We start from the raw sequence: 12,805 nt of genomic DNA, 5'->3' as shown, positions 1-12,805 counted from the left end.
TGGAAAATCAGCAAAGGGGATCAGATTTTTAAAAAATGATTGAAATAATGAAATTCACGCACAACTTGACCCGCGATGCAGATTTTAAATCGGCAGGATGTCAGCTTATGCAGCGGATCTCCTTTGCAATGCAAAGGGCAAAATCTGCAACATTTACGCACTGCTGTAAAATCTGCAGAATTTGGTGCAAATTTAGCCACTGTGGATTTCGGCCATGCACACTGCCAGATTTCCTGGCAGTACCCTGGGGGTATGCAGTATTTAAGGAGGACCTGTCACCTCTCCTCACATGACAGTTTTAGTAACTCCTTGCTTCCCTCATGTAATAACAAATCTGGAGCATACTTTCTTACGACTCTCTGTTGTACCATTCCTGTATTATCCCTGCTAGAAGTTTGCAGCAAAGGTACTGCTGGGTGTTACCAGTAGTGGGTGTGTCTGAGTCTGTCCAATCAGTGCTGCTGGTGTCAGACACACCTCCAACTGGTAAAAATCCATCTGTACCTTTACTGCAAGTTGCTGGCAATTCATTCATAACTTGTAATGGAAATAATAAAGGAATGCCAGAGCATAGAGTCATAAGAATAGATGCTCCAGAATTGATATTACAAGGGGGATGCAAGGAGTTGCAGCTCCTCTTTAAATAAGCCACAGGTTGTGTTTATTAATTACGGGGAAAAATCTACCATTTTTGCAAAGACGACAGCTCGGACCCAGCCAGACCCAGCCTATCCATGCTTTACATGGATGGCCATTTGTTTAATTGGTCAGCATGCAATACTACAGTCTCCCCACAGCAGCTGCTGCCAGAAAGATGAGTAGTAAAGTGGCCAGCCCCTTTAAATCAAGTTTTTATGTTTTAAACATACTGTTTTACAATTTTTTGGTGATGTTATTTTTAATTTCCCATGTTGCTGCCTACATTTGTTAAAAAAAAGCTAAAATCCTGAAGTTTTTACACTAAGCCTCTTAATAGGCTGACACTTCTGTTCTGTGGAGATCACTTCTCAGCAGTCATCTCTTTATCATCACAGATGGGATTACAATGACATGTGGCAACTATACATAGATAACACAGGATCCACCATTCACAAAAGGTAACAGCATACCTCCTCCCCCTCCCTGCACAATGACCTCTGCACTGGTCACATAACATGTCTAGGAAACTCTCCCATAGAACATCTGTGTAACTGAAGGTGGACATACAATAACATTAGACTTAAGTCAGAAGGACCAGCTGACCACCTAATGTGTATTAATGGTTTGGCCAGTGTTAGCTTGGAGGGAAAAAATGATGGGCATGTTGAATTTCAATATGCCGGATCCTTTGTCCTTAAAGTAATCAGTGGCCTATTCCTTTCTCCCCATCGAGAAAACATGCATGCTCGGCCCAGCTAAGTTTGCTTGTGCATAGAGGGGTAGGGAGGAATAGCTGCTGGTCGATTGCACATTTGGCCAACAGCTATTGAATATGTATGGCCGCCTATACACTGGTGTCTGTCCCTCCCCTATGCTTTACACTGCAATCTGCTAATCTCTCTAATAGGTCCATGTGTGGACAAGATACTTCCACTACAGCAATGATTATAAACTATAAGGAACAAACCACCAGTAAGAAAGAGACCACTAGGCCATAGCCACCCACATGTAATGTGAGACGTGAGCTATAGCATGGAGGGAGCCAGAAGGAGCCTCCAGTAGAGATATGAAGCATCCTGCTGATGTTTGAAACTGTTAAGAAAGTCTGGATTATGTCACATTGCAAAAGTTGTTCATAAAATTGGGAAGTAAAAAAAAAACGTGTTCCAAGTGCTTGAAAAATTTATCTCAGAAATGATTTTTTTTCCAACCAAATAGGAACGTCCGACCAGTAGAAAACTGAAAGGCAAGGATGACAAAAAAATCCAGAAGCCATCAGCCATCTCCAGAGAGAACAAGGAGCTGGTGTCCTCCGGAGAAAGTTTGGACTTCACCCCTCCAGAGTCTCGGCTCTGCCTCGTGGATCCAGTTATACAAGAAAAATATAAGGAAAACCTGTATACCGTGGTGAGTATTGATTACCATATGAATGATCCAATCAGTGACACACTGTGAAAAGCAGAAGGATTACATCCAGTTGTTTATACATTTCCAGGAGGAATAAAAGGGGATCACAGGGGTTATTAGAGGTTACATTGGGGTTATGCGAGAATCATTGTCCGTGTAGTGCAAGCACACAGGACATTATGGATAAGCGGTGCCAATGCGAGTGTAGGGTTAAATGGAATATCTTGTGTAGTTAATTTTAATTTAATGAATTGCATGTAAGTGTTTAGAAGAAAAATTATGTTTATATTTAGGGATGAGAGAATCGACTTCGGATGAAAGATCTGAAGTCGATTCGCATAAAACTTTGTTTGAATACTTGCTCCGTACAGTATTAGAATGTATTAGCTCCTATGAGCCGAAGTTATTACTTCGGATAATAACTTCATATATTGATTTCTACTGTAAAAAAAAACATTTCCCAAACTTGGGTTCGGTTCCAAGTGGTACCTTGGAACCGAACCCGAGTTCGGGAAATGTTTTTTTAAGTTATTACCCGAAGTCTCGCGAGACTTCGGAAAGTAATAACTTCGGCTCATCGGAGCCAATACATTCTAATACTGTACAGAGCGCTCGCTAATGTGTGCGAATCGACTTTGGATGTTTCATTTTTATTATATTTTAGGTTTGTTTGTACATCCATCCGTCCTGTAGTGTCTGTATAGACAGTGCAGCAGGGTGTATGAGATTTATGGCGGTTGTCTGATTAAGAGTTGATTTATAGAAAAATGTGATAGGACATTACCATCTTTCTGAAGAGATGGAGTGTAGCGCCCCCTCCCTCCCAGAGAGCGACAGAGCTGTATCTGTGTTTTTAGTGTGTAGTGTTTCTATCCTGCTTTACCCAGCTCTCCACAAGTATACAGGGAGTGCAGAATTATTAGGCAAGTTGTATTTTTGAGGATTAATTTTATTATTGAACAACAACCATGTTCTCAATGAACCCAAAAAACTCATTAATATCAAAGCTGAATATTTTTGGAAGTAGTTTTTAGTTTGTTTTTAGTTTTAGCTATTTTAGGGGGATATCTGTGTGTGCAGGTGACTATTACTGTGCATAATTATTAGGCAACTTAACAAAAAACAAATATATACCCATTTCAATTATTTATTTTTACCAGTGAAACCAATATAACATCTCAACATTCACAAATATACATTTCTGACATTCAAAAACAAAACAAAAACAAATCAGTGACCAATATAGCCACCTTTGTTTGCAAGGACACTCAAAAGCCTGCCATCCATGGATTCTGTCAGTGTTTTGATCTGTTCACCATCAACATTGCGTGCAGCAGCAACCACAGCCTCCCAGACACTGTTCAGAGAGGTGTACTGTTTTCCCTCCTTGTAAATCTCACATTTGATGATGGACCACAGGTTCTCAATGGGGTTCAGATCAGGTGAACAAGGAGGCCATGTCATTAGATTTTCTTCTTTTATACCCTTTCTTGCCAGCCACGCTGTGGAGTACTTGGACGCGTGTGATGGAGCATTGTCCTGCATGAAAATCATGTTTTTCTTGAAGGATGCAGACTTCTTCCTGTACCACTGCTTGAAAAAGGTGTCTTCCAGAAACTGGCAGTAGGACTGGGAGTTGAGCTTGACTCCATCCTCAACCTGAAAAGGCCCCACAAGCTCATCTTTGATGATACCAGCCCAAACCAGTACTCCACCTCCACCTTGCTGGCGTCTGAGTCGGACTTAAGCTCTCTGCCCTTTACCAATGCAGCCACGGGCCCATCCATCTGGCCCATCAAGACTCACTCTCATTTCATCAGTCCATAAAACCTTAGAAAAATCAGTCTTGAGATATTTCTTGGCCCAGTCTTGACGTTTCAGCTTGTGTGTCTTGTTCAGTGGTGGTCGTCTTTCAGCCTTTCTTACCTTGGCCATGTCTCTGACTATTGCACACCTTGTGCTTTTGGGCACTCCAGTGATGTTGCAGCTCTGAAATATGGCCAAACTGGTGGCAAGTGGCATCTTGGCAGATGCACGCTTGACTTTTCTCAGTTCATGGGCAGTTATTTTGCGCCTTGGTTTTTCCACACGCTTCTTGCGACCCTGTTGACTATTTTGAATGAAACGCTTGATTGTTCGATGATCACGCTTCAGAAGCTTTGCAATTTTAAGAGTGCTGCATCCCTCTGCAAGATATCTCACTATTTTTGACTTTTCTGAGCCTGTCAAGTCCTTCTTTTGACCCATTTTGCCAAAGGAAAGGAAGTTACCTAATAATTATGCACACCTGATATAGGGTGTTGATGTCATTAGACCACACCCCTTCTCATTACAGAGATGCACATCACCTAATATGCTTAATTGGTAGTAGGCTTTCGAGCCTATACAGCTTGGAGTAGGACAACATGCATAAAGAGGATGATCTGGTCAAAATACTCATTTGCCTAATAATTCTGCACGCAGTGTAATAGAGCTGTCATTAAATTCTCTGCTGACTCTGTCCCAGTCTATACAGCAAATCTGGCAAGTGAGCTGCAGAAAACAGGAAATGAGAGTGTAGGGTGTGTGCTCTAGTGGCCAAGGTGAAAACTGCAGTATGTCAGGATTTTTGTGGCATGTACTCTAAAAATAAACAAAAATCACAGAAAAGAGAAAAAAACAAAGATAAAAACATCCTGCACGATATGATAAATAAGTATGCGGATGTCCCTGGCTACATTTATGAAAAAAATCAAATAAAAAAAAAAAAAAGATAATAACGCACTAACAAAATAGATGCAAGCATTATACAGTGGGGCAAAAAAGTATTTAGTCAGCCACAAGTTGTGCAAGTTCTCCCACTTAAAAAGATGAGAGAGGCCTGTCATTTTCATCATAGGTACACTTCAACTATGAGAGATAATAATGAGAGAAAAAAATCCAGAAAATCACATTGTCTGATTTATTTGCAAATTATAGTGGAAAATAAGTATTTGGTCGATAACAAAAGTTCATCTCCATACTTATATGGTTATATACCCTTTGTTGGCAATGACAGAGGTCAAACGTTTTCTGTAAGTCTTCACAAGGTTTTCACACACTGTTGCTGGTATTTTGGCCCATTCCTCCATGCAGATCTCCTCTAGAGCAGTGATGTTTTGGGGTTGTCTCTGGGCAACACGGACTTTCAACTCCCTGCAAAGGTTTTCTATGGGGTTGAGATCTGGAGACTGGCTCGGCCACTCCAGGACCTTAAAATGCTTCTTACGAAGGCACTCCTTCGTTGCCCGGGCGGTGTGTTTGGGATCATTGCCATGCTGAAAGACCCAGCCACGTCTCATCTTCAATGCCCTTGCTGATGGAAGGAGGTTTTCACTCAAAATCTCACGATACATGGCCCCATTCATTCTTTCCTTTTACACGGATCAGTCGTCCTGGTCCCTTTGCAGAAAAACAGCCCCAAACATGATGTTTCCACCCCCATGCTTCACAGTAGGTATGGTGTTCTTTGGATGCAACTCAGAATTCTTTCTCCTCCAAACACGACGAGTTGGGTTTTTACAAAAAAGTTATATTTTGGTTTCATCTGACCATATGACATTCTCCCAATCCTCTTCTGGATCATCCAAATGCTCTCTAGCAAACTTCAGACGGGCCCGGACATGTACTGGCTTAAGCAGGGGGACACGTATGGCACTGCAGAATTTGAGTCCCTACCGGCGTAGTGAGTTACTGATGGTGGCCTTTGTTACTTTGGTCCCAGCTCTCTGCAGGTCATTCACTAGGTCCCCCCGTGTGGTTCTGGGATTTTTGCTCACCGTTCTTGTGATCATTTTGACCCCACGGGGTGGGATCTTGCGTGGAGCCCCAGATCGAGGGAGATTATCAGTGGTTTTGTATGTCTTCCATTTTCTAATAATTGCTCCCACAGTTGATTTCTTCACACTAAGCTGCTTGCCTATTGCAGATTTAGTCTTCCCAGCCTGGTGCAGGTCTACAATTTAGTTTCTGGTGTCCTTCAACAGCTCTTTGGTCTTGGCCATAGTGGAGTTTGTAGTGTGACTGTTTGAGGTTGTGGACAGGTGTCTTTTATACTGATAACAAGTTCAAACAGGCGCCATTAATACAGGTAACGAGGACAGAGAAGCCTCTTAAAGAAGTTACAGGTCTGTGAGAGCCACAAATCTTGCTTGTTTGTAGGTGACCAAATACTTATTTTACCGAGGAATTTCCCAATTAATTCATTAATTTCCTGTATTCTTTCCCCCCATTCTGTCTCTCATAGTTGAAGTGTACCTATGATGAAAATGACAGGCCTCTCGCCTCTTTTTAAGTGGGAGAACTTGCACAATTGGTGGCTGACTAAATACTTTTTTGCCCCACTGTATATGGACTAAGCCCTCACTCTGATGTAATAAAATCTGAGACTCTTAGCCAACATATTTTGATCAAAACGCATCTGTGCCCACCTACCCCCGCCAAGGTGGTCTCAGGTCTGGCAGGTCCTACGCTAAACCTACTTATGCTATTGGGCATCTATGTTCAGGAGCGCAGACTCTGCACATATAGTGTGCTGCTCCTAGTCACCTCTGTGTGCATCCAGTAATTTCCTATAACGTGGCCGCTGCTGAGCCCAATGAAAAGAGCAGTCTCTGAAGCTACCCGCACCACTGCCACCAATGAATGGGCGCAGGGCCGTCTTTAACAAGGGGCAGCTGCCCCGGGCCCAGTTGCTCCTGGGGGGCCCAAGGCAGCTGCCTCTTGAGCCCTGCTAGCCACTACCCCGTGTGTCAGGCTGTCAGCTACACAGGGGGTGCTGCCATGCCATGCCTGCCGGCACTCCAGGCAGCGTACTGTGAGAGCTGTGATTCTCTAGGACCTTAGATGACATCATCACCATGTGACCAGTAACCTAGCAATATTACTGGTCACATGGCTATGAGGTCATCAAGGTCCTACCAGGAGTGTTGCTGTAGAAGTTTGCCTTAACTGTGGAGCTTTTTATGTGAAGATTACATCAGAAAAAGGTGACAGGGGCTGTTATGCTAATATACTGTAAACTACTGTATAGTGTGGGGGCCTGTATACTGTGGGGGGGGCTGTATACTGTGGGGGCTGTATAGTGTGGGGGGCTGTATACTGTATACTGTGGGCGCTGTATATTGTGGAGTGCTATACTGCTGTACTGTATAGTGTGGGGGGCTGTATACTGTATACTGTGGGTGCTGTATATTGTGGAGTTCTATACTGCTGTACTGTATACTGTGGGGGGCTGTACAGCATGGGAGAATGAGACGCCGTCAGGTTCCCCTGGGTGGAGCCTAACTATGAAGATACCGGAGGCTATACCGGGCAAACGGAGCGGCGCCCAGGTATAACAGTAAGTGCAGGGGGATCCCTGGGCGCCGCTCTACATGTCTGTATAGTTAGTTTAGATGTTTTATTCTGGTGAAAGGTCCTCTTTAAATGTTTGAAAACTCAATTGCAGTAATACTGTCGTGTGCTCGCATATGTGTGTAAATGTATAGCTTGTGGCTCCTGGCAGTCATACGTTTTTTTTTCTAGCTCTTTGTGTCTGTAAGGTTGGCCACCCCGGCTCTAATACATATAGGATCTTGGCACATCTCTAATTCAGTATTATTTTGTGTTTAAAGGGGTTCTGCACTTTGTTTAAACTGATGATCTATCCTCTGGATAGATCATCAGTATCTGATCGGCTGGGGTCCGACACCTGGGACCCCCGCCGATCAGCTGTTTGAGAAGGCAGCGGCGGCTCCAGCAGCACCGCGGCCTACTCACTGTTTACCGCAGGCCCAGTGACGTCACGACTAGTATCACTGGCCTGGGCGCGGCTAAGCTCCGTTCCCTTGAATGGAGCTTAGCCCCACCCAGGCCAGTTGATACAAGTCGTGACGTCACTCGGCCAGCGGTAAACAGTGTGAAGCTGGAGCGCCGCTGCTGGAGCACCGCTGCCTTCTCAAACAGCTGATCGGCGGGGGTCCTGGGTGTCGGACCCCCGCCGATCATATGCTGATGATCTATCCAGAGGATAGATCATTAGTTTAAACAAAGTGCAGAACCCCTTTAAATCATTTTTTATTTTTGGTATATCTGCATCTACTACCAAGAGACACGGGTATTAGGGCTCCCTACGGGCATATAGGAGGTTCCTGATACGGGATCGCCCCGGGGCGGCTATTCCGTTTATAGGCAGGGCACCGAGGATAGGGTGAGATGTAGGGCAAGACCTTCATGGGTTTACCCTTTATACCCTATATCCATCCTTGCTTTTTAGTTTTTTCGTTATTTTATTTTTCGCTTTTTGGCACATAAGGGTTATTTTTATAGTATACTCATTAAAGGCTACATTTTATATGGTGGTTGTCTGTGATACTGCACTTCCCCTTTATCACTATTGTCAATTATACCTACTGACAGGTTATTTGTCAGTGCTGTGAAACTCATCTGTGTAGGGGGCCTCCTGACTGTACCCCCATGGCAGATGTCGGAGGAGATTGGCCACTTTGAATTTTGACTGCCCACGGGGGCGGACTGGGAACTTAAAGTGGCCCTGGGAAAAAAAATAAAAGTTGCCTCATGTTGTAGGCGGGTCCAAATTGACAGAAGGTGGGACAACAGAAGTAGACGGGAACGTCAATACTGCAGTGCAAAACAAAATACCATCCCAGCAGAACCAGATACCACAGTACAGCACAAAATACCCCCCAGCAGAACCAGATACCACAGTGCAGCACAAAATACCACCCCAGGAGAACCAGATACCAGAATGCATGTCACCCGCACCACAGTATGAAAGCTTATCATCGTCCTGAAGAAGGATATACAGTTGAATACAGGAGGAGCCCTGCTTCCAACCAGCCAGGTCCATAAGTACTTGATGCTCCTAGTATTAATTAAGGATGAGAGCATCAGATCATTATGTACCTGGCCGGCGGCCAAGAGGAGGGCTTGAGCGGCCCCCTGGTCATAGGCCCACCGGGAAAGTTCCCTGTAGGGTCTATGGCCAGTCCACGCATGACAGCCCAGTCCTTTGGGAATCTTTCTCCCCTCTCTCCATTCACTACATATGTATGCATACAGTCTTGTGAAAAAATTAGGACACCCTTTGAAAGCATGTGGTTTTTTGTAACATTTTTAATAAATGGTTATTTCATCTCCGTTTCAACAATACAGGGAGATTAAAGTAATCCGACTAAACAAAGAAAACTGAAGAAAAGTCTTTTCAAGATCTTCTGTAAATGTCATTCTACAAAAATGCCTATTCTAACTGAGGAAAAAGATAGGACACCCTTGCCCCTAATAGCGAGTGTTACCTCCTTTGGCTGAAATAACTGCAGTGAGACGGTTCTTGTAGCCATCTACCAGTCTTCGACATCGGTCTGAGGAAATTTTACCCCACTCCTCAATGCAGAACTTTTTCAGCTGTGAGATGTTTGAGGGGTTTCTTGCACGTACAGCCCTTTTCAAGTCACCCCACAGCATCTCAATGGGATTCAAATCTGGACTTTGACTTGGCCATTCCAGGACTCTCCATTTCTTCTTTTTCAGCCAATCTTTGGTTGATTTACTAGTATGTTTTGGGTCATTGTCATGTTGCATGGTCCAGTTCCGCTTCAGCTTTAATTTTCTAACTGATGGTCTCACATGTTCTTCAAGCACCTTCTGATACACAGTAGAATTCATCGTGGATTCTATGATGGTGAGCTGACCAGGTCCTGCTGCAGCAAAGCAGCCCCAAACCATGACACTTCCACCTCCATGCTTCACAGTTGGTATGAGGTTCTTTTCTTGGAATGCTGTGTTTGGTTTACGCCAAACATGTCCTCTGCTGTTGTGTCCAAATAATTCAATTTTGGACTCATCTGTCCAAAGAACATTATTCCAGAAGTCCTGGTCTTTGTCAACTTTATCGCTGGCAAATGTCAGTCTGGCCTCGATGTTTCTCTTGGAAAGCAAAGGTTTCCTCCTTGCACACCTCCCATGCAAGTTAAACTTGTACAGTCTCTTTCTGATTGTAGAGGCATGTACTTCTACATCAACAGTAGCCAGAGCCTGCTGTAGTTCTCGAGATGACACTTTAGGGTTTTTGGATACCTCTTTTAGCATCTTGCGGTCTGCTCTTGGGGTGAACTTGCTGGGGCGACCAGTCCTGGGCATGTTGGCAGTTGTTTTGAAAGCCCTCCACTTGTAGACTATCTTCCGGACAGTGGAATGGCTGATTTCAAAATCTTTTGAGATCTTTTTAAATCCCTTCCCAGACTCATAGGCTGCTACAATCTTTTTTCTGAAGTCCTCTGACAGCTCTTTTGCTCTCACCATGGTGCTCACTCTCACTTCAACAGTCAGGAGCACACCAAACTAAATGTCTGAGGTTTAAATAGGGCAAGCCTCATTCAACATGCAGAGTAACGATCTACTAATTATGTGCACCTGGTGTGATATACCTGTGTGAGATCTGAGCCAATTTAAGAGGGAATACATGTGAGGGTGTCCTATCTTTTTCCTCAGTTAGAATAGGCATTTTTGTAGAATGACATTTACAGAAGATCTTGAAAAGACTTTTCTTCAGTTTTCTTTGTTTAGTTGGATTACTTTAATCTCTCTGTATTGTTGAAACGGAGATGAAATAACCATTTATTAAAAATGTTACAAAAAACACATGCTTTCAAAGGGTGTCCTAATTTTTTCACATGACTGTATATATGGGAGGGTCAGGAAAGATAGTGCTTGGCCAAACAGTTGTTCATTTGACAGTTATCTTAAGTGTATGCTCAGGTTTAGTCTTTACTCCGGTTAAAAAGATTTTTTAGAGTAGTTTTAGTCCTTCATTAAAGGATTAAAATCTGTCAGCAAATTTGGTTGAATGTTGGTTCATATGCAGTAAAGAATGACTGCACAGTCCACCGGGGACTTTATCCTGTGCATCTAGAGCATAAAACCAATATAGGGTATCATGGACCCAAGCACCATTTTCATCATGGTTTAACAATGTTCCTGTGTAAACCCTCAGTAGATTTCATGTTCTGTCTTTCAGATGTATGGCATCCTTGAAGCAGTGGCAGAAAATCTGGTCCTTATCGCAGAAGACTTGAAATTGGGGAAATCTGTGTCCAAAACTGTCGACCAAAACACATCAGAAGGCTTTGAGAATTTTTTAATCTTTAGTTCTTGAGCCGATGTTTCATGGAATTAACTAATATTGTATGTACACATGAATAAATTAATATAATTAAATTGCAGCATTGTGGTATTTGATCTGATGGAGACTAGTCACTTTTCGTATTTGCATACTATATACGTTATATATAGTTCTTCCCCCATTCGTCTCCATTTCACTTAGAATTAAAGCTGAGACATTTATGAAAAAACCTCATGTGTCCCGGGTGTGTAGTCATGTCCTCCATCCTCCTTCTCCCTGCCCTCTGTCTGGCTGTAAGATAACTGGCTGGAGCAGGAGCTTCTCTTGCAGCTCTAAATTACCATATTTTTCGTCCTACAAAAAAATGGCAGTGCATCTTATAGGGCAAATACTAATGAGTTCTTCCATTAATGGAAATGCTCATTAGTACATTGTAGGACCAGGGAGCGGTTAATAAAGGACTCCTTATGCTGGCTGTACATACCACTTCTTCTGCCGGTGTTGTGACCTGCGTACAGTGTGACTATGTAGGCTCACTCTGTGACCTCATACTGTTGTGTGACCTCACGCTGGCGCGGCATCCATAGCAGGAGATGTGAGTTGTTTATTTTGTCTAATCAGAAGCCTGATTAACCATGCGGGTCTGATCTGAGGTCTGATTAACCATGGGGGTCTGATCTGAGGTCTGATTAATGTTGAGGGTCTGATTTGGGGTCTGAGCTTAGGACTTATTAACATTGGCGGTCTGATCTGAGATCGGATTAGGGGGTCTGAGCTAGGGTCTAATTAACATTGAGGATCTGATCTGAGGTCTGATTAGGAGGTCTGAGCTGGGGTCTAATTAACTTTGGGGATCTGATTAGGGGATCTGAGCTGGGGGTCTAATCAACCATGGGGTTCTGATCTGAGGTCTGATTAAAATTGGGTTCTGAGCTGAGGTCTAATTAAAATTGGGGGTCTGAGCTGAGGTCTGATTGACATTGGGGTTCTGATCTGAGGTCTGGTTAACATTGGAGGTCTAATTTGAGGCCTGATTAAAACATATTTATTTTATTTCCCCCCTCTAAAACCTAGGTGTGTTTTATAGGGCAAAAAATACAGTAACTTTTGTGTTTTTTTGCAATATAATATTCCTTCAAGACTGTTTAAGGAACATGCAGAAGAACCTTCACACGGGCAAACAGCAGGGCTAAGAGTGTCTCCTGTTTACTTTTATCATTTGTTTCTAGTTTTAGTTCCTTTGAGGATACTCCATTATGAAGCTGGGGTTTTTTTTGTGCTGTTTGTATGCAAGTAAGTAGGTAAGCCTATTTATAGGTGTAGTGTCAATAAAAGGCCATAGTATGGAGATGCAGTGGAAGGCTTATTCTGATTTCAGCTCCCACACATTTATGAGGCTTTTCAACAGGCAAAATGAGTAATAATTGCTTCCAAAGGGAACTCAGGTTATGGCGTAGACAAGCAACACCCTGTATATGTTTGCCAATTGTCTACGGTAATACTCAAATTCAGCTGAATCAGATTCTAGTTCTGCATGCAATGTCAAGTGGAGACGAAGAGAAGTATACACCTGTACTAGACCTCTTGTATTCCGTGGTAAGACAAGGAGTTTGGCACAAT

The 12,805-nt window shown here is 43.2% G+C and overlaps 1 protein-coding gene across 1 annotated transcript in view; it reads left to right on the top strand.

Moving 5' to 3' along the window:
- LOC121003826 (MYCBP associated protein) overlaps positions 1–11,279 on the top strand; it is a 72,792-nt gene extending 61,513 nt beyond the window's left edge. The window contains exons 18-19 of the mRNA XM_040435738.1: positions 1,858–2,046; positions 11,081–11,279. Of these exons, the coding sequence (XP_040291672.1) occupies positions 1,858–2,046; positions 11,081–11,218 (327 nt within the window). The 3' untranslated portion in view covers positions 11,219–11,279. The remainder of the gene's footprint in view (positions 1–1,857; positions 2,047–11,080) is intronic.
- The last annotated feature ends 1,526 nt before the right edge of the window (positions 11,280–12,805 follow it).

This window comes from Bufo bufo, chromosome 6, assembly GCF_905171765.1.
Source record: "Bufo bufo chromosome 6, aBufBuf1.1, whole genome shotgun sequence".
Classification (NCBI taxonomy): Eukaryota; Metazoa; Chordata; class Amphibia; order Anura; family Bufonidae; genus Bufo; species Bufo bufo.
Note: the sequence above shows the minus strand (reverse complement) of the source record. Positions and strands in the feature narration are given on the sequence as shown.